The 26,833-nt window shown below is 32.2% G+C and overlaps 4 protein-coding genes and 1 long non-coding RNA gene across 6 annotated transcripts; 4 read left to right on the plus strand and 1 right to left on the minus strand.

The window, feature by feature from the left end:
- The first annotated feature begins 360 nt into the window (after positions 1 to 360).
- On the plus strand, positions 361 to 3,693 carry LOC120281370 (cytochrome P450 90D2). The gene is made up of 8 exons (XM_039288212.1): positions 361 to 860; positions 993 to 1,317; positions 1,450 to 1,599; positions 1,718 to 2,002; positions 2,097 to 2,174; positions 2,259 to 2,444; positions 2,530 to 2,651; positions 3,041 to 3,693. Exons 1-8 carry the CDS (start codon positions 622 to 624, stop codon positions 3,132 to 3,134), a joined length of 1,479 nt encoding a protein of 492 aa, XP_039144146.1. The 5' UTR covers positions 361 to 621; the 3' UTR covers positions 3,135 to 3,693.
- Positions 3,694 to 8,790: 5,097 nt separating this feature from the next.
- Positions 8,791 to 11,740, plus strand: LOC120280615 (mini-ribonuclease 3-like). The gene is made up of 7 exons (XM_039287492.1): positions 8,791 to 9,081; positions 9,165 to 9,286; positions 9,868 to 9,957; positions 10,292 to 10,344; positions 10,895 to 10,997; positions 11,143 to 11,255; positions 11,332 to 11,740. The coding sequence occupies exons 1-7, from the start codon at positions 8,871 to 8,873 to the stop codon at positions 11,369 to 11,371; spliced, it is 732 nt and encodes a 243-aa protein (XP_039143426.1). The 5' UTR covers positions 8,791 to 8,870; the 3' UTR covers positions 11,372 to 11,740.
- Positions 11,741 to 13,132: 1,392 nt separating this feature from the next.
- On the plus strand, positions 13,133 to 16,299 carry LOC120280616. Its single transcript, XM_039287493.1, has 6 exons — positions 13,133 to 13,673; positions 15,280 to 15,332; positions 15,440 to 15,527; positions 15,622 to 15,720; positions 15,789 to 15,901; positions 16,002 to 16,299. The coding sequence occupies exons 1-6, from the start codon at positions 13,569 to 13,571 to the stop codon at positions 16,036 to 16,038; spliced, it is 495 nt and encodes a 164-aa protein (XP_039143427.1). The 5' UTR covers positions 13,133 to 13,568; the 3' UTR covers positions 16,039 to 16,299.
- Positions 16,300 to 19,056: 2,757 nt separating this feature from the next.
- On the plus strand, positions 19,057 to 22,555 carry LOC120281346 (nucleosome assembly protein 1;2-like). The gene is made up of 11 exons (XM_039288194.1): positions 19,057 to 19,208; positions 19,283 to 19,326; positions 19,410 to 19,505; positions 20,567 to 20,659; positions 20,765 to 20,855; positions 20,929 to 20,990; positions 21,118 to 21,305; positions 21,400 to 21,577; positions 21,678 to 21,721; positions 21,869 to 22,067; positions 22,183 to 22,555. Exons 1-11 carry the CDS (start codon positions 19,136 to 19,138, stop codon positions 22,249 to 22,251), a joined length of 1,137 nt encoding a protein of 378 aa, XP_039144128.1. The 5' UTR covers positions 19,057 to 19,135; the 3' UTR covers positions 22,252 to 22,555.
- Positions 22,556 to 23,229: 674 nt separating this feature from the next.
- On the minus strand, positions 23,230 to 25,403 carry LOC120281332. Of its 2 annotated transcripts, none has more exons than XR_005542538.1 (3): positions 25,143 to 25,403; positions 24,584 to 24,644; positions 23,230 to 23,502 (listed from the first exon to the last, which is right to left on the minus strand). It is a non-coding gene; the product is annotated as an uncharacterized LOC120281332 (long non-coding RNA). The 2 variants fall into 2 exon arrangements; XR_005542539.1 differs by having other exon boundaries at positions 24,584 to 24,647.
- Between the last annotated feature and the right edge of the window lie 1,430 nt (positions 25,404 to 26,833).

The raw sequence follows: 26,833 nt of genomic DNA on the forward strand, positions 1-26,833 counted from the left end.
ACACACACCAAAGAAACAAATCCAATTTATGTTTTCCTTCTCATTTAATAGATAATAATATCATTTATGTAAACACTAAAACCTTAACCAAAATCTAAAAACAGAGTAGCATAAACTGTCACATATATACACATATTAGCAAAAATATAAAAAAATATATATATATATATATTTATAGAGAGAGAGAGTGTGTGTGTGTTAATTGATTGGACTTCACATGAGTGCACGAGGAGAGGGGGGAGATGCACGGTAAGAGCGCCACCATGCCATCATTAGGCGTGGGGACTAAACCCATCTATTTAAAAATTGAATAACAAAAATTGGTCCCCCATATGTCATATGCTGCACACTGCACCCTCTTGCCTTCTTCTTTTGTACTTTTCCTTCTCGAACACCAAATTCCCATACAATCCAATCCTTTGCTTCTCTCTAATTCCCTTCTCTTCACATATATCTATCTCTGATTCTCTCTCTAGATTCCTCTTTGTTCTTGCTGTCATCACTCTTGTCATCATCTTATTCATGGATATATAAGATTGCTTGTGGCCTCTTCTACTCTTTTGAGTTAGTAGTAGTACTATTACTAATATATATTGCTTCTTTAGTTATCTACTCTCAGAGATGGACTTCAACAACATGGTTTGCATGACTTTGTTCTTCATGATCAGCATCATCATCTTGCTCACTTTCATGTCCACACGTTTCAACAAGAGAAAGAGATCATCAAGGAAGAACTTATCAAGATCTGCCAAACTTCCTAGTGGTTCTCTTGGCTGGCCTTTCTTTGGAGAGACTCTTGAGTTCATCTCTTGTGCTTATTCTCCTCATCCTGAATCCTTCATGAATAAACGCAGACTCTTGTAAGCAATATTCATATATTTTTATATATATATATACACACACACACACACTCATGCTCTTCTTCTTCTTCTTCTTCTTCTTCTTCTTCTTCTTCTTAGTTTTTATTGTAAGTTTTATGATGATTTGTGAAGGTATGGGAAGGTGTTCAAGTCACATATATTTGGGAGTCCAACAATAGTGTCAACAGATGCAGAGGTTAGTAGGGTAGTCCTACAAAGTGATGCAAAAGCTTTTGTGCCTTCATATCCAAAGTCATTAACAGAGCTTATGGGAAAGTCATCCATACTTCTCATCAATGGTGGGCTTCATAGAAGAGTTCATGGTCTCATTGGAGCTTTCTTCAAGTCCCCTCTTCTCAAGTCCCAGATCACTACTGACATGCATAAGTACGTCCAGCATTTGATGTCTGGTTGGCAGGATAATCAGCTCATCTTCATCCAAGATGAAACCAAACATGTATGCATATGATGTTTCCTTTCTTTCTTTCTATTTTTTTTTATTAATTAATTAATTATTTATTTATTTATTTCTTATTTAATTTTGTGTGAGAATTTAATGGTGTTGCCTACCCGTTGTTTTCACCATTAGATTGTGTTTCAAATACTGGTGAGAGTCTTGATTGGATTGGAGCCTGGTGAGGAAATGCAGTTCCTAAAGCACAACTTCCAGGAATTTATTGCTGGGTTGATGTCTTTGCCTGTGAAGCTGCCAGGATGTAGGCTCTACAAATCACTGCAGGCAAGCCTACATCTCTTCTTCTGTTTTTTTTTTTATTCATTAATGACCATGATAATTAATTAATAAATAAATAAAACAAATTCAGTTATTTTTCCTTTCTTTTAAATATAAAATACAGGCTAAGAAGAGGATGGTGATGCTTGTGGAGAAGATAATCAAAGAGAAGAAGAAAAAGAGGAGGATGATGATGATGATGATGAACAGTAATACTAGTGATCATCAGAACACACCAAAAGATGTGATTGATGTGTTGTTGAATGACAACAGTAATCAGCTAAACGATGATCTTATTTCTGACAACATGATTGATTTGATGATCCCTGGAGAAGACTCGGTCCCAATTCTTGTCACTCTTGCCATCAAATACCTCAGTGATTGCCCTCCAGCACTTAAGCAATTGGAGGTATTAAATTAGTTAATTCCTAATCAATCACTCATCAATCTCTTTCTCTAACTACTAATTATTATTATTATTATTATTATTATTACTACTGCAGGATGAGAACATGCAATTGAAACAGCAGAAATCAAGCTTGAGCTGGACTGACTACTTATCTTTGACATTCACACAGGATGTAAGTGTTTCTGCTGATTATATATATTAATAATCTTAATTAATTAATTATCATTTACATTTATGTATGAATTAATAACAACAGGTTATAACAGAGACATTGAGATTGGGGAACATAATTAGTGGGATCATAAGAATGGCAATGAAGGACATGGAGATCAAAGGCCATTTCATACCAAAAGGATGGTGTGTGTTCACATACTTCAGATCAGTTCATCTTGATGAATCCATACATGAAAATCCACACAAATTCAATCCATGGAGATGGAAGGTAATTAAAAACTAATTACTAAGTAATCATCTTCTTCTTCTTCACATATATATACATTGTTTAATTTGTTTTATGTTTTTGGCAGGACAAGGACATGAATTCTTGTGGTTTTACTGCATTTGGAGGTGGGCAAAGGTTATGCCCAGGGCTTGATCTTGCCAGGCTGGAAGCTTCCATATTTCTTCACCATTTGGTCACAAACTTCACGTACGTATATATATACATATATACATGCATTACATGCATACACGTACGTAGATCCATGAAGAAAAAATATATATATATATATATATAACACAGTGTCAGTGTGTAAAAAGTGGAAGAGTGAGAGAGTGAAAAAGGAGTGAAAAAATCCAACAAGACAAGACAAACAAGAATCTTAGACAAAGATACGATGACATTCATGGGACGTGTCGGTGGGCATGAACATGAACTCTAGTTTATATATAGTTACCATGAAAATCTAAGACAAGATCTTGTTTGGAAACTTATCCAAAGCATATATATGCATGCATGATGACATTTATTTTTTATTTTTATTTAATATTTTTGAGGGTGGTGATGGTGGTGGTGGTGGGGGAAAAATATATATATAGGTGGGTGGCAGAGGAGGACCAAGTGGTGAACTTTCCAACAGTGAGAATGAAGAGGAGGATGCCCATAAGAGTGAAAAGAAAGGTGGAGACATAGAAGAAGACATGGGAGTGCACACGTGTGGGTCAGAAATTAACAAGGGTTGGAAGGAAAGTCATGAGAACACTGAGCACTGAACACTGATGAAGTAGACCTTTTTTTTTATTATATGGCACACTGATGCATGCACTGTTGTACAAAAAAAATATATATATATGTGAGTGTGTGTGTGTATTGTGTGTTTGGGGGGTGTGATTCAGATCAGATCAGAGAGACACACAGCAACAAGAGAGAATTTAAAGAGTGGGTCAAATGGGTGAGACTGAACCAGTGCCATCAGCTTTTAGGGTTGTGTGGCCTTTTTTAGGGTATGCCAGGGCCTAGAGAAGGGGGCTACCATGCTTGGGAGTTGCACCACTTTTGAAGAGATGGTAAAGAAGGACATCAAAGACTTGTGTACTTTTATATATAAATATATAAAATATAAATAGAGAGAGAGAGAGAGTGAGTTTTTTGGTTCATTTTCTTCTTCATCTTCTTCTTTGCTTTTTTGTTTATATTATTCATTGATTGTATATTTGAATGTTGTTAATGGCCTTTAATGATGACCAAAAAAGGGAGCACTCTCTGCTACCACATGAATTGAGTTAGCTTTTGACCCTATGATATGTTTGTGTTATTATTAGTCAATTGCTAAGTTGGAGCGGCAGACTATTTTGGTCATATGACCATGTTTTCTTTTTTATATGTTCCTTATTTTATTTTATTTTTACTTTTCTTTTTCTTTAATTAGTGTGGCTTGAAAGAATGGGTTGCAATTATTTTGGTGGGCGTCAACATTTATGACTTAGTATCAATGTGTGACCAAATATGTGGAATTGATCCCTTGTTTTTTTTTTTAATTAATTATCAATTTTTTTTATGTGACAAAATGAACTTAAAAACATTAGTTGAGGTTTCAACCAATTTATTTTTTTAAATAAAGATAAAAATATCCTGCGTAAAAGACCCAGTTATATTAATGACCGAGTGGTCGTTGACATTATTATACAATTGTCATTAAAACATAATAATGAATATTTTTGGACATTAAGAGATATGTTGGATTTTAAATATGATATTATTAAAAGTTGTTCAATGATACCTTCATTGAAAAAAATAGTTTCTCCCATCAAATGATCAAAGAAACTCCAACAAAAAAAAAAAAAGAAAATTTATAGTAGGAGGAGGTTCACATCCAAAGCAATGTTCCAAAGGGGCATGAGATTTTAGTGACAACATGATGGATCTCTGTCATGACTTTTTGAGGACTCAAGTTGTAAGAATCCAAACAGGACTCTTTGTTTGACAATGGAGGAACTTAAAAGGACAATCATTTTTCAAGGACCTCCTCCTTTCTCATTCACTCTTTGTTGTTTTTCTTTTTCTTTTTCTTTTCTCTTTTCTTTCTTTCTTTCTTTCTTTCTTTCCACTATCATCAGACATTATTGAGCACTTTAAATTCATATCCCTCTCCACTTTAATCTCAATCTCAAAATTATTTTGCCATTCTTGTACTCTTATTGCAAGCATGACTTATACATACATCATCCTCCATATTCTTTGTTTGATCCCGTTTACAAGTGACTTAGTCCTTTAACCAAAAAGTTCAATAGTTTGATTTTATGGTTTGTTCTTTTTTTTTTAAAAAAAAAAACTTACACCTATTAATGACGTATAAAGAAGTTATACAAATTTTAAAAAATTTGAAATAATTAATTCCCTTTTATGAGAATAATTAAGAGTTGTGGCTATGTCTGTATTTAAAAAAAATTTAGCTATTTACCACATTTCTATTATAGAGAATAGTTATTAATTTTTTAGGAATTATATTTTTTATAATTATAAAAATATATTCAATTCTGAACGCAAGTGTTTTTTTTCCACAATTCAATTTATTTATACATCTCTATCATTTCAAATAAGAGAAAGTGTAGTCTAGTTTCATTTTAACACCTAATATGACAAAAATTACTTTTGATTTACATATTTTTCTCTAATATTCATTTTGTTTATACAATTAGCAAATCTCTTCCATCAACTTTATAAAACTTATTCTATTAATAATTTCTAGATGATGATGAAGCATATACAAATTACCATAAGACAATCACATGATTCACATCAAGCATGCATATTGCATATTTTCAAGATTAAAAAACAAACAAGTACATATTAATGTATCCTTCAATAAAACAAATAAAAATAACTGATTCATATCCCAGATAACAAACAAACTAGAAAGCATAATAATAATAATAATAATAATAATAATAATAATAATAATAATAATAATAATAATAATAATCAGACCACACAAACACAAGAACATATTCAGTGATGCTCATAAGAAAGTACATGACTACACAAAGTCCATGAACAAATGAAAATAGAGGTAAAAAAAAACAATTAGGCCATTGTCCTTTGTTAGTGCAAGCCTGTACAACAACAATTAAGTACACACATATATATATACAGAAAAATGTTCAAAGATAAGACTTTACACTAGTGATGTAGTGCATTGCAGAGTTGCAGCAGAGTTGCAGAGCAGAGAGCATGAACAAGTGGAGCAAGATGAAGTGCAAGTGGGGTTGATTCATCTTCACTCTTTGCATCAACAGCGCCATGTACTTTGGTGTTATTTCAACAGTTGGTCATTCACTGTAAGACTACTCACTCACCCTTTGTTTTGTTTCTCCACCATGGTCCCCTAGCTAGTTTTTCTCTGCTTTCAAACTTATTATTACTAAGTGAACAAAGGATGGCCACCCATAAAAAAAGAGAAAATGAGTGTCATGTCATACAATGTTTTTGGCCTTTAATCAACTCCAAGAGTCATGATGAAAACATTACAACATGTGTTTCTTGATGTGTTGTGGTTCAATACTTCAAGTTATCATTTTTTTATATTATATATATATATATATATATATGAATTTACATCCTCTGTAAACGTCCATAGATAAGAAATATATAGATGTCCATTATCAGCCGTTGGATCTCGATCCAACAGCCAACATTAATGAATATTATTTATATTCATTGTATTGTTCCGAACAATAATTACTTACTCTAGTAACTACTGTTCATCTATGCTAGCTGTTGGATCGAGATCCAACAACTGAAAATAGACATCCGTAGATTTCTTATCCATAAATATTCATAGAAGATTGATCCTATATATATTTGATATGAGACTATTTAATTCATCTTATAAAAAAAAGTTTTTAAAATAAAATAGAAAATGCGCTCATTTAATAAAAAATTGTGAAAACGAAGTTGATCTCTCAACCTCTCTCTTATTTAACAAGAGAAAGAGTTCCTTTTAATGTGAAAGTGATAAAAAAAATACACTAAAAATTATATGACATGTGATTTTAATATTATGTTTATGTATACTTTTTGGTGATCAATAAGAATGAATGACTCTCGCTAGTTTGCTTGCAACATCTCAACATATATATGTTAATTAAAATGAGAATGTCTAACACTAATTAATGTAAAATAAATATAAAATGATTAAATGTGTATTTTGATATTACATAAATTTTGATTTTACAAATTTATTTATTTTTAAATTTAAACTCACGTATTTTACTTCTGTTCTAATAGGGTAAGACGTATTCATTTATTTTAAAGTGATGAAAAAATCAGTGAAACAGATGAGTTTCCTCTCACTTCAAATGTTTGTTCATCCTCAAATCACTTCTCTCACTTAATATTTTTTTTTAAACTAAACTTATTTTAATATGTATTTGAAGTGGATTTACTTTAGTTCTCTTTCACTTTCAATAAAAATTAACATTAAAATTATTAATAATACTTTTAACTATTTTGGGGAAATATCTCTCCCACGTTTTTTTCACTTCAAAGCGTTTGAAAGTAAATCAACACAAGTAATATAAAGTCACGATATATTAAAAAACCAAACGCAAAAAAACACACACATGAGACTATGACTTCACTAAGTTAATATGTCTTGTACTAATTTATTTATTTATTTATTTTGGATCGATATGTTGGTTCTTCTATTATTTTGTGAAATGCTTTGATTTTTTTTCTGAATAAAGGTGATTTATTTATTTGTTTATTAATTAAAAAAACAAGATAACACTATTTTTAACAAAGTATTGATTACTAAATTTAATCCATGATCAAATTTATAAAATTTAACTCAATCAGTTTGACAACTTAATCAAAATAATTAGAAAAAAAAACCAGAAATCACAAAATATACAGTAAAACTTTGAATTGCTGTCTGAGATTTTGGCAGCAAAACAAAAGAAAAGAAAAGAAAAGGAAAAAAAAAGTTTTTATTTGAGATTGAATTGCCAAAAGAGACTACCTAACAACACTACACCAACCACTCTCAAAGCAATGTCAACATTGCACACAATTATCAACCGACACTTAGTGCTCTTTCCTCTGCACAGAATTGATGTTTCAACTTTCAAAGATTTCTCTCTTTCTCTCTTTCTCTCTCTCAATCATCTTCACTTTCTATGAAATGATATTTTTTATAATATTCATCCAAAGTGCTATCTTTGTTCCTTAAAGGATGAATTTAAATAGTACTTCTGCTCTGATTTGGAGTGTGATGCAAAGCCAATGCAAACATTAATGTCCATCATGTAGATGTGACACCATTGGCTTTAAGACAAACACAAAGTCTTATCCAAAGATTAACCACCAATAATTGGTCATATCTCCCACTAAAGACTCAATATTATGACACCACAGTAGCAAGATGCTGTTCCCATCACCAGGTGCTTCTCTAAATTATATTTTCATCTTTTTACATTAATTTATGTTCTAACTCTTTTTATGCACTTAATTAATGAATGAATAAGGTTCAACTTTGATTGTTTGTATGGCTTTTATGAAAGAGATCAACTGATATTCATCAAAATTTTAATTATCTGAATCCACCCAAATTTGAAGATTTCAAGTGATGAAATAACCTCCAACAAAATACTTTCAAGTTAACATGCTGATCTCATAAACATTCTTATGCAATTTTAATTTTATATATATATATATATATTAGTTTTTAATAATTTAATCTATCTGTTTTTTATGAGCTACGAATTCTAAACTAGTCCGGAATAAAATATTAAATGCCTTAAAAATACGTAGGTTCTTTTTAGAGAGCGTTTTACATACACAAAGATTCAAAATTAAAATCTTTTACTTAAGCAATTAAAATCTCTATCATTTAAACCAACCTTATTTTTAAATATGTATTTTAATCAATACTAAGTATGTTAAAAAAAAAATTCTAAAAGATAATTTCAGACAAAACAAACCATTTCAATGATTTTATTTTGAGAAAGACAATGCTCAGGGAACCCGGGGATGAACACGTGGGGAGCCCAGGCCATCCACCGAACCGTCATCCCTCACCTTACTCGAGATAGGGATCGAACTCGGGGAGCCACGCTCGACACTCGAGGCGAACATCTTGCGCAAGAGACCCTGATGTCAATATACCAAATGGTCGTTGGCCAATGATTTCATATTAAAATTTACTGTTTATAAATTTATTTAATTTTATTTATTCAAATATAGTAATAAAATTGCCATGCTATGGGTCTTAGCCCAATAAGAAAGTTATTGGGCCGGGGGCCCGTTAACATCATAGAGACCCGTGATATTGCTATCCGAGTTATCCGATATCGTCGTCCTTCTCAGCACCTCTGAGCGCGCGACGCGCGGAAGGAGCTCTCTTTGCGGCCGCGCGCTGCGCCGAGAGAGATGAGCACGGCCGGCGTCGCCTGCGCACGATTCACCTCCACAGTGCGCGCTTCGTGGGACACGAATCCCAGCTCCAAGCCCTTCAATCCCCCTCGCTCCTCCACCCTCCAGACCACACCGCTTTCTCCATCTCCGACCACTGCTGTCGTCGCCGAGAAGGTGATGCCCCCTTCCCAGATTCTCAGCTCTAATCGTGTCGATGGCTATCGAGGTAACTCTGATTTGCTGAATTTTGGTGTCTTTGAATTTGAATTCTGTGAGGATTGATGTATAGGTTATGGTTTTGATGGTTAGAGAAATCGGAAGAGAAGTATTTGGGGTACGAGAGATGGCTGCCGATTGCTCCCAAAGTGAAGAAACCTCGAGCTACTTATAACGCGGCATCTTTAGCTTATATGGGGGATTGCATTTATGAGGTAAAACCTTCAGAATTCTTGTTTATCTTGAATTGTTCTTGTTTAGCTTTGGATTTGCATGAAATGTTGATTAATGTTCATTGAGGAGGCTGAATCTGGTATTTGGATGTATTTGAGGCTGAAATCTGCTTATGGTGTTCAAAATTAAGTGAAAATTAGCTTGAGTTGGAAATAGAAATTTTTTGCCACTCCCTATGAACTATGAAGTGGATAATGTATATCACTGTGTGTTGAATTCTTGTTTGAATGTATAAACTGAAAGTTTTTGCCTCTTGTTTTTGTTACATACATTGGCTTTTCTTGTGAGCAATCAACTTGTCGCTTAATTTATGTTAAACTACTACACTAAGTTGTATTGAGGACCCTGATATTCACAAAGAGTGGATATTGAATTATGTGTTTTGTGCTTTATGTTTTTGAAGTATTAGTTTGGAGTATAAGCTTCCTCCCTGTCAGGTATAATGTTACCAATGTCGTCTAAAATCTCTAATTTGGGATTCTTATTTGGTGTTTCTCTGATTTGATGAATTTGGAACCTGAAAAAACTGTTATTTGCTAATAGTTTATTTGTTACATTGCAGCTGTATGCTCGGAGACACTTTTTGTTTCCTCCCCTGAGTATCAATGAATACAATGATCGTGTAATGAAAGTTGTCCGCTGTGAATCACAGGTTTGCATTGATTACTCAGGCAGCAATGATATTATTGATACACAGATGAATGTCATTCTCATGGTGGTCTAAATTCAAAATTAGTTATTTTCTTGTCATCATATTCTTTTGTGAGGTGTGGCAGAGTTAAAAAAAATAATTTGAAGTACAATTATATGTCAACCATTATCCTTGTTCTGCATGAAAGTCATTAAGTGAGCTAATTTTTCTGTGCATATCACCTGATTTTTTTTTCTATTGTTAATTGTTCTTTTAAATGTTGCCTGGAGTACTAGTGTATTTATTTCTTCTCTGAGAGAGTACAACAAATTGATCAGAACATCTCTTTTTTTAGGATGCATTACTTAAGAAGCTTGTTGAGGATGACTATTTAACGGAAGAGGAAAGGCAAGTACTAGACCTTTGCTTTCATTCTGCTGTCATGTGAAAGTCTTGTCTAATACATTGTGCTCGAATGTTTGCATGCTTGTGGTTGACATCTGTGGCTATCGTTTACACAACTTTTGATCACAAATCAAATACAGAGTAGATGAATAGAGTATATTGAAACCTAAAGAGTTCTAGGTTTACCTCTTTTCATATTAATTATCAACCATTTTGTTAACTCTTGCTGTTGTTAGTCCTTCATTTCTTAACATATTCCCAGTGATCGTGTGCCCACTTGCTTCCAGCAATATATCAGCTCAACTCTCTGTTTCATTTATTTTTCTTGGCATTGAACTGCCAATTTCCTGTTTCTCTTGCATAACAAAAATCTGGCTTTTGTTTCAAGTTTTTCTCCATTTTTTTTTTTTGTAATCTCAAGTAATGCACTGAGTTGTGAATCCATGACCATTATACAAGTGTACTACCCTACTACCCATGCATGCCTTTTTATATGATTTTTACATACATATTATTTTCAATATCATGAAAGTGGTAAAATTTCTTTCTGTAGAGATGTTCTCCGGTGGGGGAAAAACATTAGTTCCAGCAAAACACGAACTACAAAACGAGCTGGTGTAGCTGTCTACAGTAGAGCATCTTCACTGGAAACACTGGTGGGTTTGGATACTTGATGCCTGAATTTTAGCATTCAAGGTTCATTAACATATTTGTTTGTTTGATTTAATTAGCATCCAATAATAATCTAGAGTCTTCTGATAAAATTGTGCAAGTATTAAAGTGTTTACGTATTTTTCTCAGATTGGATATCTTTACCTAACTGACGTGAATCGCTTGGAAGAGCTCATGCATAGGCTAGGCTTCTCAACTGGTGCTTCTTCTGAACTAATTGCAGAAATGCGCATGAATTTCCAGTGAGCAAATTGTCACCTATTTATCATTCCCAGTTTGTATTGATGCCAATAATTCCTAAAGAGTATTTATTAACAGGAAACATCCTTCAATTACGCGAAATCCAGACAACCCATGAAGGATACAAGAGAAATGAAAGAGAAGACTACCAGCACTCGCATAAGCTTCACATCCACAATGTCGTCGGAAATGCAGAAGGAATACTGAAAAAAGTTGACTATGCACTCTGCAACTCAAAAAAGATAAGTTGAATCCATTTCGGAAGCTTCACTTTGATTTACTGATGTTTCTCTAAACTTTACCTCAGTGAATTACAGTAATCACTTGAGTATATTGTCACATTCCTTTAGCTACAACTAAGGCTGAATTTTCCACCAAACACTGTACCGAGTATCAGTCATTGCAAATATGCAATGAACCTCCTATTTCTATTTTAGAGTTTTTCTTAGCCAGAATTATTTAATATATATGTGTGTGTTTATATTTATTTAATGTTCTTTGGCATCATCTGACGGCAGCAAATGAGCCGCCTTATAACTTTAAGTAGATGCACAGAAAAAATCTTGTGGCAAGAAATTCACACAACTGGCAGGAGAAATATGGAAGTCAGTTTACTTTCCAGCCAATATAATTTTTTTTAAAATTTAATTTTCACGTTAAGTCATTTGAGTGGGGTCAGGTTATTATTAGCAAAATGTGTGTGTTTTTTCCTCCACTGGCTTAAATTCATATATATTTAAAGAGGAATGCACTCAAATCCTTTAAATTACACCAAAATATCATAGTAATGACATTACCTCATTGAGACGCCCGTAAATGTTAGATTTGTTTAGTTCTATTCATGCAAAAACTCTTTACTGTATATATTTTTATTGCTAAAAAATGATTAAATAACAAATTTTTGAAAGACAATTTTAGTATAATCTAATAATTCAAATAATACTAATTTTGATTTGTAGTTATAGCTATAGTCAATGATATTGAGATATTGCATAGAATATTTAAAATTTTATTGAGAAAATATGTTTAAAATTTAATTTAAACTCATGCAAAATGAGGTTAGGAATGTGTTACAGTATTAAGGGGCCGTTTGGTTCACGGTAATGTAGAAAGATTATCACGTGTTATGTAGTAATCTGAAAATATTACCACGTTTGGTATTGCACCGGTGGTAATGTTGATGGTAATATCACATTATCAACTTATAAATATTACCAAAAAAATAGTAATCCTATTATCACCAAATTTGGTGTCTATTTTGGATTACCATGGTAATCTTATAACTTTTTATATTTTAACAAATTGATTACCATGACAACCAAACACGGTAATGAATTATTCCCGGTAATAAGAATTTCAACCAAACATGGTTATATTAAATTACCGCAATATTCCCAACTATATAACATTCCCACTCATGTTAATATGGTAATCTTGTTACGTGGTAATATGTCATTACCACGAACCAAACGGCCCTAACATCACATTTATGCAATCCCATGATTTATTCATTTTGTTATATATATAAAAAAATTTTCAGCTACAGATGTATTCTTGTATAATAATCCTATAATAGAAGGGTATAACTGAAATTTCAAAGGAAGATAAAGATAAAAAGAACAAATAAAATAATATTAAAAGACAAAAAGAAAGAAGTCATGGAAAAAAACAGGATGAAATGATCCATAGCCTCTAAAAAGAAAAAACAAAATCCCAACCACTGAAGTAAGAGACCTCACAAGTCCCAGGTCTCCCCCTCTTCACACGTATTCCTTAGCATCCTTTTTTTTAAAAATAAATAAATAAATAATTTATTTATTTATTTATTTTTACGTATATAAATTAAATTAAATAAATAAATAAGAAGCACAGAGCACCGCCTTCTCATTCTCTCTCTTCTCTTCTCTCTCTCTCTCTCTCTCTCTCTCTCTCTCTTTGAGATGAAGCTCTTCTCGCATCCATGGAGGCTTCTCAGATCCTAACCCTAGCTCTGGTTCTCGTTGTTGCTCTACTCTCCTTGGTTTTTCCTCTTCACTAGGTCCCGTCGCGGCGGCCGCCATCGTTTTGCTGAAGAAGGGATCCCGACGAAAGAGGCACCCATTGCTCTACCTCAGAATCCGGCGACGCCGCCGGAAGGGCTCGCCGAGGAGAAGTTGGCGTTGGAGGATGGGGAGCAGAGAGGACGGAAGAGGAGAGGGAGGAAGAAGAGGCAGGAAGCGGTTGGCGGTGGATCGGATGCTGGGAAGGGAGTGGCTTGTGATGTCGTTGGGAAGGATGAGAAGGTGGAGAAGAGAAAGGATGTGCTTGATGATTGCATGTATCCGTTCTCGTCCTTCGCGAGTGCTACGCAGAGGAAGATCAAGCTGCAGTATGATCAGCTGGTGAAATCCAATCAGGACAAATCCCTTACCATGGCTCAGGTCCTTCAAATTTCGTTCTTTTTTCTCCTTAATTTTTGCAATTAGTTTCTGTATCTGGATTTTGTGTGTTTGGAAATGCTCTCATGTTTGTTCCATTGTTTGAAAGTTTTCATCTTCTGCATTGTTTTGGCAGTGAAATTCATTATCTGCTTTGCTTTCAAGCTGGTGCCTTTTCATAGTTTGATCTGTGAAATCATGCTATTAATTCCTTAAAGATGCATTTTGATGATTTGCACTTCTTGGATTATATTGGAAACTAATCTTTTAGCGAGTGACACTCATGACTAAATTGATGCGTTGTTAATTTTAATGGTATTGCTGTTATTGTCGTTTATCACACACCCTTGTTCAAGGAAACTCGATAGTTGGATAGCTTGTCGGCAGTCTAAGTGCATAGATTCAACAACTAAAAGATGGTTATGTTCATGAATCTGTTTTCCTCATAAGAGTTTCAGAGGATGGAATGTTAAAATTTGGAAAAATGCACATAAACTTTCTTTTGAAAAATGAAATCATTCAATGACGAGATTACTAAAATCTAAGATGATTTATTACTTTATGTTGGAACTGATGTATAAGTACATGCTCTGCATGTTTACATTATGCGATTGTTGCCAAAACTCTGTAGAAAGGCTAAATTTTTTTCACATGGAAAACCCACATGTTTTCCTAGTGTTGAATGTATGCCATTTGGCAGAGTCAAAACACCTTAGGGAAGATTTTGAGGTTGCTTTCAAAATTTTTTGTGGCTCATTCAGGTTTAATTTATTTATTTGGCTGCCTTTAGAGTTACACTGGGCAATATTAAGCCAAAATCTACTTGTCAAAATGTGAGGGTCATTTGAACATTTTTCCAGAAATGAATTCTCCATTTGAGGTTGAATGGTAGTGTTTGTTATACTTGAGCATTTGATAAACCCTTCACATTGAGGCTTTATGCCAAGGGACTAGGAGCATTTGCTTAACAATGATAGAATGATGCTTAGAATAACTTGAAGATTATTATAATCATGGTTCACCATTTAAATTTTATCAATGAATTTCACTAAGGTGGGTGCTAAAAAATGCTCTGTAAAGGGGGTACTCCTGGATTTTATGACAATTGAACAAAGTCTGTTTTTGTTAGAAATAGTAAAGGGTGCGGTATATCAGATGTAAGAAGAATGTAGGCCGTAATTCAGATTTCTTGGTGAGCAACCAGGGATTAAATTAATTGCATGCAGCATCATTTTCTTCACCTTGTTTAATCATCAAGCTAATATTTTCTTCTTTTTATTTGATATAATTCCATATTATGAACTGTTGTCTGTCAATTTATTAGCTTTATGACATGCCACAATAGTCTGGTCACTAGCCTAAATGGCTCTGCATCAAGATTTGAGTCTCCACTAGGAAACCTTGTTTCTCCAAAACACTCATGAATTTTTAATTTATATTTTATTGTAGCAATTAGTTATTAGCATAATATTTTTTTTGTGGTATGATACTTGATAGCAAGGCAGTTCTTTGGTCTATGTTTACCTTCTTTTGTCTTTCCTTTCAAATTCTTTATCCATGCTTTTACTTACAGTATATGTTAACTCATATTTTCCAATTGTGTTCACAGGTAGGTGAATTTGTCAATTGCCTGGTCGAGGCCAGAAATGAGTTGCAGCACAAGTATGTTCCCTCTTAAATGAATACTGTTTTTCCCTCCCTAGCTGTTTGGTATATATATCATGCAATAAGACTCATACAAAGTATTTTATATTTATTACCTTCTGCAGATCTGATATAATTCAACGGAGTTTTAAGATAAAAAAGGCGCTTGTATGTAAAGCAGATAGGTCTTCATTTGATCGCCTTTGCCAACAGGTTTTAGTCATTTATCAGCTATTGCTACTTTTGTGTGTGACCGCCCATTTTAAACATAAACTTCAAATAATGCAATACATGTTTGTATCTGCAGTTGTATAAGTTAGAGGCAGAACATCGAAGATTAGAGGAGGATGCAGCCGTCTATAATTTGCTCCAAGAACAACTTAAGCTTTCTCCTGCATATAAAACTGTAAGTTCACCCGTGCACCATTTCTTATGAACCAGAAAGTTTGTAACTCACTCTCTCTTTCGTGATAGATGCTTGAGATTGGTACCAACATGGAGCTGAAGGATAAGTTGGATCAGCCGACAGAATTTGCTGATATCTCCTTTGAGGAATTACTGGCACAAGAGAAGAAAGATTCATTTTGGTAAGCAGTCAATTCTTATTTCATGCACTACTAATTCCTCGTCAGAGGAGAGTTCTTATATTAACTTAGATTACAAACTATTTCATGCATTGCTTTGCAGGCTTAAAAATGGTAAATTAAGAACAAGTACAAGCTAAAATCTCAGATGACATGTGTCGAGGCGATGATTTTGGGTGGCTATAAGATTTCTCTTGTTTCATTAGGATAGAAATGCAATAACAGCTTATGCCTTCTCAGTTTCATGCTGTGCTCTTAAATGTTAATTAATCTGCACATACAAACTTAATACTGATTAGTGGTAGTCTGGTTTGATGTTATACCGATCTGTAATGATGTTTAATTTCTTCTTAATTATCTTATAAACAATATCTGAAAGATAGTGAAAACCTTTTTATGAAGAATGTTGAATTTTTTTAACTTTTATGAACTTGGTTTCTCTGGTAAATTTTCTGTGTTGCTTGGTTTAACTTTCATGTGTAATTTTCAGTTTAATTTCATGTTCAATAAATTGGTATAATTTTTGTGTGGTTTAAGTAATTTTATAAAATTTCAAGGTTTATTTAAAAAAATATATTTTTATGGTTTTCTTTAATTTCTTTATTAAAAATTGTATTCTAAACTTATACATTTAAATCTAAGTAAGATTAAGATAAAATAGAAAATGATAACAAAAAAAAATATTTACTTCAAACTTTGCAGGTTGTTAAAACAAATACTTGTAATATTGTACTCCTCCGTGATTCCCTAGTGTTGTATTCACAATTGATAGTTTCATAACTATAATTTAAAAATTATAATTTTATATATTTTTTCTCTCTTCATTATACACCCCATTTTTGCGTAATGGGATAAAATCCGGCTGTTAGATATTTTGGTTTTATTTTTTTTTCAAATGTTGGATCGAACTATAGGTTCAATACTGATATCTATTTACAATTTTACATTACGGCGGTGCTTGATTGGTAAGGCTGGAAAAGAAAATTTTTTCATGGAAAAATTTTACATGAAAAATAAAAAAATAGTTGTTTGATTGGCATTATTTTCTAACTAGAAAATCAAAAATTTTCTATAGAAAATTCAGATTTTGTTGTTTGATTGATCTTATTTTTCACGGAAAATGAAACATTTTTTATGGAAAAAACCTCTGTTTGATTGCATCAATTTTTCTTGGAAAAAGTCACATTTTCCATTGAAATTTTTTTAAAAATTATTAAAATTATAAACAGCGTTACGTGAAATTGAATCTTACCATCAAAATAATCTAGATAAATTTATTTAAAATATTATCAAGTTATATATATTTTTTTAATTTAAAAGAAAACGAAAAACTTTTCTTTTAAATTTTTTAAAAAAATTATTTTAAAATTATAACAACGCTACGTAAAATTGAATCTCACCATAAAAACTTCGCGGGATCTGTTCACTAATCTGGATAAATTTATTTAAAATATTATAATGTATCTATGTTTTAAAAAAAATTGAAAGAAAAGAAAAAAAATTTCTTTTAAATTTTTTTAAAAAAATTATTTTAAATATTTCAATCCACGTTATTTTTTCACATAGCCCCTTACGTTTTTCCCTGAAAAACTTTTCCCAGAGTGGAGGCAGGAAAAATTTTCTACTGATTTGAGGGAAAATAGGGTTATATGACAGAGTTTGTGGAAAAATTTTCCACTGCAAACAAACAGCCTATTTAGCTTGAAAATGACTACTAGAAAAATTTACAGGGAAAAAAAGGCTAATCAAACACAGCCTTACATTTTATGAATTTTTTAAAAAAATAAATTGATTTATTAGTGTCCAAATTTGATCAAGAAGCACAAGATCAATATTTTAAATTAGTTTCACATCACCACAAGGTCCACAACTTACGATCACCGATGTTGGAAAGAAAGGAGGACAGATGATATATATATATATATATATATATATATATATATATATATATATATATATATATATATATATATATATATATGTGTGTCATTTTTATCATATATATAAATATATTGATATTTAGGTACCTTGCATAACCATTTAATTTTGAAAAAAAAAATTATATATAATTTTATTATTTCAAGAACAAAAATGTCCACTTATAGATGCGAATATGCTGAGGCTTTTTTTTTAAATATTGTAATTTTTTTAATTATATCACAAAATAAGTATCTTTTTAGATTAATTCAGAAATCGTTATGAGCAATGCGATTGCACTTTGCGTGGTATTTTTCTGCACTGGGATATATTTAAATTTTCTTTTTTTAATTTTTATAATAGTTTTTTTATATGAAATTTTACATTTACTAACCTTACAAATTTTTTTTAAATTAATTTTTTTCACAACTTTATTTAAATTTTTACAATGGTTTTATATAAGTATTTTTACGTTTTAGTTCTTATAATTTTTTTAAATTCAAAATTTTTGTCACTGATTCTATTTCGATTGTCATAGTACGTCCGAATTGTCCTAATGCACCCTGGTCCAAGTAGTCGTCAGTAATATGTGATTGTCGTAATCTTTTTATAATATATATTATCATTTTCATCCGTTTAGAGTATGATTTCAGCTTTTTTTTTATTTCAAATGATATATGTTAGAAAGAATTTAAATTAAAAAAAAATATATGGACTTAAACATAAAATATTATATTAAAAACCCATTGTAAATTTTAAATAGGGTTGTGAGAAAACAAATTAATTTAAAAAAATTATAAGGACTAAAATGTAAAATATTATATAAAAAAAACCATTGTAAAATTTAAATAGAGTTGTGAAAAAAATTAATTTAAAGAATTTATAAGGTTGTAAATGTAAAATTTCATATAAAAAAACTATTATAAAATTAAAAAAAATTAAATATAACCCATGTGCAAAAAGTACCATGTAAGTACACTACATGGTATTTTTTGTGTATTTTGGTAATTAATCTAAAAGATACTTATTTTGATATATAATTAAAAAAAATGCAATATTTAAAAAAAAATAGCCATATGCTGAAGCAAAAAAATTTTAAATAATTTTGTGTAAATAATAAAAATAAAAGATTTTATAAAACATATTAGTAAAAAAATAAATAAATAAAAAAATAAACGTTAGTCCGGCTTTTTGAGTTCTCTATATAAACAAAAACCCTCTTCTCGCTTTATCTTTCTCTTCCTGTCCGTGCTAGGGTTTCTAGGGTTTTTCTCTTGCTTGCTCCTCTTCTTCGGCGGCGGAGAGGCAGCGATCGAGACGATGACCGGTGACAAGAAGCAGGAAGGCATCAACCTCGCCGATCTTGGCTCGGTCCTCCCCGCCAACGCGCCAGGTTTTTTTTCGTTTTCTCTACTGTTTTGTGTTTTGCTCTGCATTGTTGAGCGAAGATTTACCGTGGTTTTGTAGAGCTTAGCGCGGAGGATCGAGCGAACCTTGTTAATTCTCTAAAGGTAAGGTATTTTTTGCTTTTCGCTCTTATTGGTTTTGTGTTTTTGTGCGGAAAGCTAGGGTTTTGATGTTGTTTGGATTGCAGAACAAGTTGCAGAGCTTGGTGGGGCAGCAGACTGATGTGCTTGAGAGCTTGTCGCCCATTGTAAGGAAGCGTGTTGAGGTCCTACGAGAGATTCAGGTATGGTTTCCTTTTTAGCTGTCCAATAATGATCATTGTTTGTTGTTTAGAATTTATGGTTTTGGCTTTTTGAGTTTTTTTGTTATTTTAATTTTCATTGCGTGTGAGCTTCAGTAGACTGTTTGGTCACTGAAATATCTGATTATTAATATGGTCTACTTAAATCTTGAATACTTGCATCTCGTTTGGAAGATTGAGCCAAGGGTTTTAGAGCCTGTTATTGTGGATTTAGATTTTGTTTCAATATTTTATCTGTGTTTATAATACTACTCTGCAAAAATCATATTTTTTTCATCAAGAACAATGTTAATTACAATTATTTGTCTTGGCTGCAATTACCCAAGCAATGTTTCTTTTGCCTAGGTAAGTTGTGGTCAATTAATTCTTTTGTTGGCACAATTTCACGGAGTATTATTATAATTCTTGTTTATATCTATCTACTTAATAGTTTATGTTGGGCTGAAATTTACCTTAGCCAAGAATTTGTGTTGTCTTCATGCAAAGCGAGGTACAATTTTGAAAGCTCTGTGTTGTCCTTGACAACACTCTGGGTTGGGTGATGTTTAGTTATGTACTTTAGACATTAATTATACATCTTTCTGTATGTTGGCTTCCTAAAGTTCAACTAGCTCGTTATGAAATGATGATCAGATTTATTGGAATTTTCATTTAATTTTACTGTTTTTCTAAATGCAGAAAGAGTACTTCATGTTTCATCGGTTTCTGGCACCTATCAATTCATGTTAATCAGTTATAAGTAAACTGCTGTATATAATATATTTAGAAGGGGATATTCTTCATCATGTTTACTGGATCACTTGTCATTAAGTGTTTTTTTTTTTTTCTATTAGTGTCTGTATTTCTTTCTGAACTCTTTTGAAGCTTTTTATGTTCTGGTATAGTGATTTTATTCACTAGCTGGTTGAACTAATGTGGTGCTTCTAATGCTTTTGAAACTTGCTTTCATGTAAAGAATAAGTCGATTAGACCTTTCTTTTAAAGTATAACATAGTGCCTTCTTGTTGGGGTAGTTTATCATAATTGTTTTTATATTTCTTCAGAGTCAGCATGACGAGTTTGAAGCTAAGTTCTTCGAGGAAAGAGCTGCCCTTGAAGCTAAGTATCAGAAACTTTATGAACCATTATATGGCAAGGTATTTTTTAAGTTGAGCAATAAAAGCTTTTGTAGTCCTTGGTTTTGTTCTGTTTGGTAGGAATATTTTCATTACATCTCATTATTGTTTGTCCCCTTTGTTCAGCGGTATGAAATTGTGAATGGTGAGGTTGAAGTGGAATGTGTTGAATCTGAAACTACAGAAGGAACAGTTGCTGCAGATAATGCAATTGAAGGTTTCATCATTAACCTCAAATATGTGCAGATCATTTATTAATTTTTTGTGCTGATTTTTCTCTTGCATCACAGTGAAAGGAGTCCCTGATTTTTGGTTGACTGCCATGAAAAATCATGAACTGCTAGCTGAGGAGGTAAGGGAGTATCATGCCTTTGATTTTTCTATGCATGTTTGTTATGGTGGCAACGAGGGTTCTGTATTTTTTATAATTTCTGACTCTTCTTTTTCTTTCTTTCTTCTTTTTTTTTTTTAAAATTTAGATCCAAGAACGCGATGAGGCTGCACTGAAGTATTTAAAAGATATCAAGTGGTACAGGATAGAAAATCCAAAGGGTTTCAAGCTTGAATTCTTCTTTGACACAAACCCTTTCTTCAAGAACTCTATCTTGACAAAAATTTATCACATGATTGATGATGATGATGAGCCCATTTTGGAGAAAGCAATTGGGTAAACCTTAATCCTGAAATTTCTTTGTGTTCCAGAAGATAACTAATCCTGCTAATTGAGGAACTAAACACAATGGCTGTTGACTGTTTGGCAGGACTGAGATAGACTGGTATCCAGAGAAGTGCTTAACCCAGAAGATTCTGAGAAAGAAGCCAAAGAAAGGATCAAAGAATGCCAAGCCCATCACAAAAACTGAACAATGTGAAAGTTTCTTTAATTTCTTCAACCCTCCTGAAGTTCCCGAAGATGATCACGATATTGATGTTGACACTGTAAGTAAACCTAACCACAGAAAAGTTAAAGTCAATAAAAGAAATAAAAAAGCACCAGCTTCCAGTTCTTACTCCTTTTTCTTTGTATTCATTTTTCCAGGCTGATCAACTACAGAGTCAAATGGAGCAAGATTATGATATTGGGTACCCACTTGACACTCTAAGAATCACTTCTAAGATAGACACAAAAAAATGATACTTCCTGTCTCCTCCACTTAAGGTTTAATATATTAGCATGCCCTGGAAACAGGACTGTATCCTGAATGTCATCTTATGTGTCCTTGTATGCAGTTCCACTATTAGAGACAAGATAATACCTCATGCTGTTTCATGGTTCACTGGTGAAGCTGTTGAAGGTGTTGAACTTGAGAACATGGATGATGATGATGAGGAAGATGATGATGATGAAGATGAAGTTATTGAAGAGGATGATGAAGAATCAGAAGATGAAGACGAAGAGGTAGAGGAGCAACCTAAAGCTGGGAAGAAGGTAAATTTTTAAGTTCTAGTCAGCATTTTCCATAGAAAATTGCAATCCATCAGTTGTAAATACCAAGTTTTGTCCACCCACAACAAGTTGAATGAATGATCTTGTCATTCTACAGAAGACAGGAGGAACCCGAGCTGGACGAAGTCATCAGGCTGATCAACCAGCTGAGTGCAAGCAGCAGTAACTTATTTCTTCAGTATCCAGTATCGGTGGTGTTTCGTGCTGCGAGAAGTATCTTCTAGTCTGGCTGAAGATATAAGTTATTTTTAGATTGGGAATGGGTGTTAAAGTTTTGGTGTCGTGATTTTCAGCATGTATTATTTTTGTTATTTCTTCATTCATATTATTCGTGTTACAACACATGGGCTTGGCTTAAATTTGTCTAAACATGAACAACACTTGTTTGCTTAAACAGCCACCCAGTTGGCTATAGTGTTTTTGAAAGTTATTTCAAGGTAATCTCTATTGTGATGTTTAAAATTAGATTATGATTTTTATGGCTCTTGATATATACGGGCTATGGTATTTTTATTGTAGTGATTTTGTTTTATTCACAGGGTTTTGTTCATTGCTTGATCAGTGAATGTTTAGGACTTCCACTCAAGCTTGTGGTTTTATGCGTATATTGTTTATAGCATTTATAGTCTTGGACTAGCAAAATAAAATATCCGTAATTTTTTCTTATAAAACACAAATAATTTTATTTTTAAAAAAATAAAAATAATACATGTGAGTTAATTATTTTTCTCGAACTCATCCCCGTTTAGCATGGAATCGCAGAATCGCTTTCTAATTCCGCCATAATCCATTGAAAAACTTACTACATCACACGAGACGATGTAGTTAAAATACGATAAACCCGAAATCGACAGATTCCTGAGCTTCGTAATCATGGGAGATAAATTCATTTTTCTCTGTATTGCGACATGCATGAAAGCCTCGTCATATGCACATGATCCAACAATCTCAAGTTAAAATAAATTAACCTTTTTATTTGTTATATAATCCCTATATTTAGTTTATTTAACGGTTGTATAACTTTTAATAACGTATATGCACAACTATAATATTTATTTATTTTTCCTTTTTTAAAACAGATTTCCACCATCAGCACCTGCTTTTGCACGTGCTGATAAGAGCCTCCAAAATGTCTATAACCTCATTTGAACCCCACCTACAAATGGCTGGAAATGCCTTGAAACACTTTCCCAAGAACTTTTAATGAGCGGTCTTTTGGAACTCGTGCCATTTTTGACTTTTTCAACACCTTTTCAGGAAGGGTCACATCCTTTTGCCTTCCCTAGCCGTCTCCCTCAGCCTCAGCCTTCTTAAGGGGATAAGGACCTGCTCAAGACCTCCCTTATCTGATCTCAATTTCTAATTCCCTGTCCTTTCCTCTAGCGGTGAGTCCTCCGTTTTCCCATCCCACCGTGGACTGTGGAGTTTCAAAATCTGGCTGAGTTCATTTCTACGACAGTGGAAGTTCATTGGATTTCTCATTTTATATATATATATATATATATATATATACTAATTTTTTCAACTTGGATTTTGCAGGAAATGGTCCCCATATAAACTAATCTATCTGAATTTATTAAGAGACAATAATATATTTGATATTTTGTAGGGTTTTTTTACAAATATTCAATTGGGATTGTACTAATTTTCAAACGTTATATTAAGGGAAAAAAAAATCAAATTTATGATTAGGTTGTTTGTATATATAAATAATAAAATAGAAATTTTATAGAGGGTTATATGTAATAATATTTGACATTTTCTTGGGATTGTTTTCATAAATATGTAATTGGGATTCTGTTAATTTTCAAAGGTTGTAATTAGGTTATAGTAATGGAGTAAATTTTTTGAAAGGTCACCCAACTATGGGTTATTTTCATCTGGGTCATCAAACTAAATTTTGAATCAAAAAGGTCACCCAACATTATTTAAGTTTCTCCGATTGGTCACTCGTTGGTTTTTCCATCCAACTTGCTTGCATGGCAGCTGGAAAATCCGAGTCACCCAAGCATGTCCACATAAAAGTGCTTATTTGGCATGTACACATCACCTTGGAGAGGCCATGTCACCCCATAGTTGGATGGAAAAACCAACGAGTGACCAATCGGAGAAACTTACATAATGTTTGGTGACCTTTTTGATTCAAAATTTAGTTTGATGACCCAGATGAAAATAACCCATAGTTGGGTGACCTTTCAAAAAATTTACTCTATGAAAATACCGCTATAGCTCTATCTTCTCACTTCGACTACAAGAGACGAACAACATCAAAGAAAAAAAAAAATTAATCATTATACTTAATTCAAGTCTAATATTGCGGTAAATATATTGATAGTTTAAAAAATGCCTCATGATTTCGTTATAGCAAAGTCAATTACATGTACAATTAAAAAAAATAAAGCAATTCAATTTATTAAATAAGTTGACTAATTTCTAAGAGGAATAATAAGACATAAAGTAACATGAAATGCCAAATTACCATGAATAAATCAACTCACCCAACAATGCTTCAGAGCTTGATATCGCATGCAATCTCTCCTTAGCCACCTTCCTCGTAAACTACTGAAAAGATCAAATATGTTGTTATACTTCAGCCACACAATAATCTAATACTATATGGGAAGAAAGTCCAGTTCCAATAAAATATCAATTCAAATGTCTTCTGAAAGCTTGTTATTTTAACCTCGGTTAAATATTAAATGGAGTGGTTAACATTTTAGGCCTTAAACATATTATATAAGAGCAAACATATCTGAAGGTGCAAATAAATCACACATTTAGGTTTTTATCACATTTACAGATTATTTTTTTAGCTAATTAAATATTTAAAGTAGCAAATAAGTCTCTTGAAATACACACTTAGTTTCAGCACAAAACACACAAATTCCTTGATCTAAATACATGAAATAGATCCCCAACAGAAACAAACTAATTCACCCAAAAATAAGACATACACTTGAAAAGATCTCAAATCACAAAAAATCGACACTTCTTGTTTCTAGAGCATAAATACCTATTCATTTACGAATATAAGTAAATTAAAAAACAGCAAATTACCAGTAATAAATCAGCTTTCTTGATAATGCTTTCTAATTGAATATCTAACAACAATCATGACTCTGTTCACAGGCAATCTGCAAAGGGGGCAATCTTCTTAAAGACAAGGTAAACACACAACAATCAATCAAATAATCTTAAGCGAAGAGAAGTAAGGAATAATCTCTAATCACATAAAAGCTTAAAAACACGCCATATTTACCGTATTGAACTAATTAGGTACCATGGCAATCTCATTGAATAGCAAAGAAACTACAAACATAAGAGCACAATTAAGCTCTGTATATCATTCGATGTATTTTTCATTCTTATATTTCATTGAAATGAGATAGAAACAATCAAATATTTCTATTATAAACAAGTTTCCCGGAAAATCCAAACGTCAATTTTTTTCTCATAAAACACAGATTCTTTTATTCATGAAAAGGATCTTGATCACAAACAAAAGGCTACAAAACAGACTTATGTAACAAGCATAATGAAAAGCATACTGATGATTACAAAATGGATCCCAAACACAGAATTTACCTTCTTGAAATTATAAACAAAAAAGGAGGAAATGCGTACAAAAAATCTTTCATTCCACTTGCATTTATCATAATTTTACAAAAAATGGGATAAAATTGATGCTTCTTGTAACCACAACTGAAAATGAACTGAAAAATCCTATAAAATGATCTGATTAAAACCCAAGGATCAGCTCACCCTCATTTCACCCTTATTCTATGAATTGGGTCCCGATCACAAAGAAACTGAATTTTTGAAAACAAAAAAATAATAATAATAAATAACAATAATTAAAATTAAGAAATGGGAGTGAGAGAAAAGAGAAAGAAATTATTTGATATACCTTGTTTGGACTTAAAAAAGAATATATAATAAAGTAATTTACTAATTACACCCTCCTTATAAAATAAAATTTTGTAATTAATTAAAAGAATTGAAGGCATCATAGTCTTTTTAAAAATTATAAAATTTTTTAGAAGTTTTTCCCCTTTTGGCACAAGGTAAGAGTTTTCCTTAACCCTCCTTTTACTTTACTTTCCCTCTTGAAACCTCAATACAAATACAAATTCCACGTAATTTCAAAAACTAGAATATGATACCTGCAAATCAAGAAAATATTGGGAATGAGAATTTAGAAGACTACACTACATGTTAGAATTTTGACGACCACACTTCAAAAGAGAGGCAGGCAGGCAAATCTACGCAAAGGGACTATGAAGTTAAGGCCCGGAAGGCCATTCACCTAGCTTGCGATCTCTTGTAGAGAACCATTTTTAATATAGATTTTGAATTCATAGGCCTGAGAAATGGGCTTTCGCGGAGCTTGCTTGGGAAATATTAGGCTTGAATTATATACATCAAACCCAACATACTTTTGAATAAATGTAATGATTCATGAACCAACTACATTAGAGATAGTTAATAATGAACCATTAATGACAAAAAACCATAAAGTAGATATGCATTTAGACACCTACTTTAAAAGTAAAAAATAAAAATAAAATAAAATAAAAAATCGATTATTCTACATATGAAAACAACTAACAAAATTAACCGATTTTAATACCGTGTAACATAGACGTACACACATATTTAAATGTGAGAAATTAACTTCATGAATTATGTTGCATTGTAAGCAAGCTATTGGCCAAAGTTTACATTTATTTTCTTTTTAAAATAATTTA

The sequence above is a fragment of the Dioscorea cayenensis genome, chromosome 17 (genome assembly GCF_009730915.1).
Source record: "Dioscorea cayenensis subsp. rotundata cultivar TDr96_F1 chromosome 17, TDr96_F1_v2_PseudoChromosome.rev07_lg8_w22 25.fasta, whole genome shotgun sequence".
Taxonomy (NCBI): Eukaryota; Viridiplantae; Streptophyta; class Magnoliopsida; order Dioscoreales; family Dioscoreaceae; genus Dioscorea; species Dioscorea cayenensis.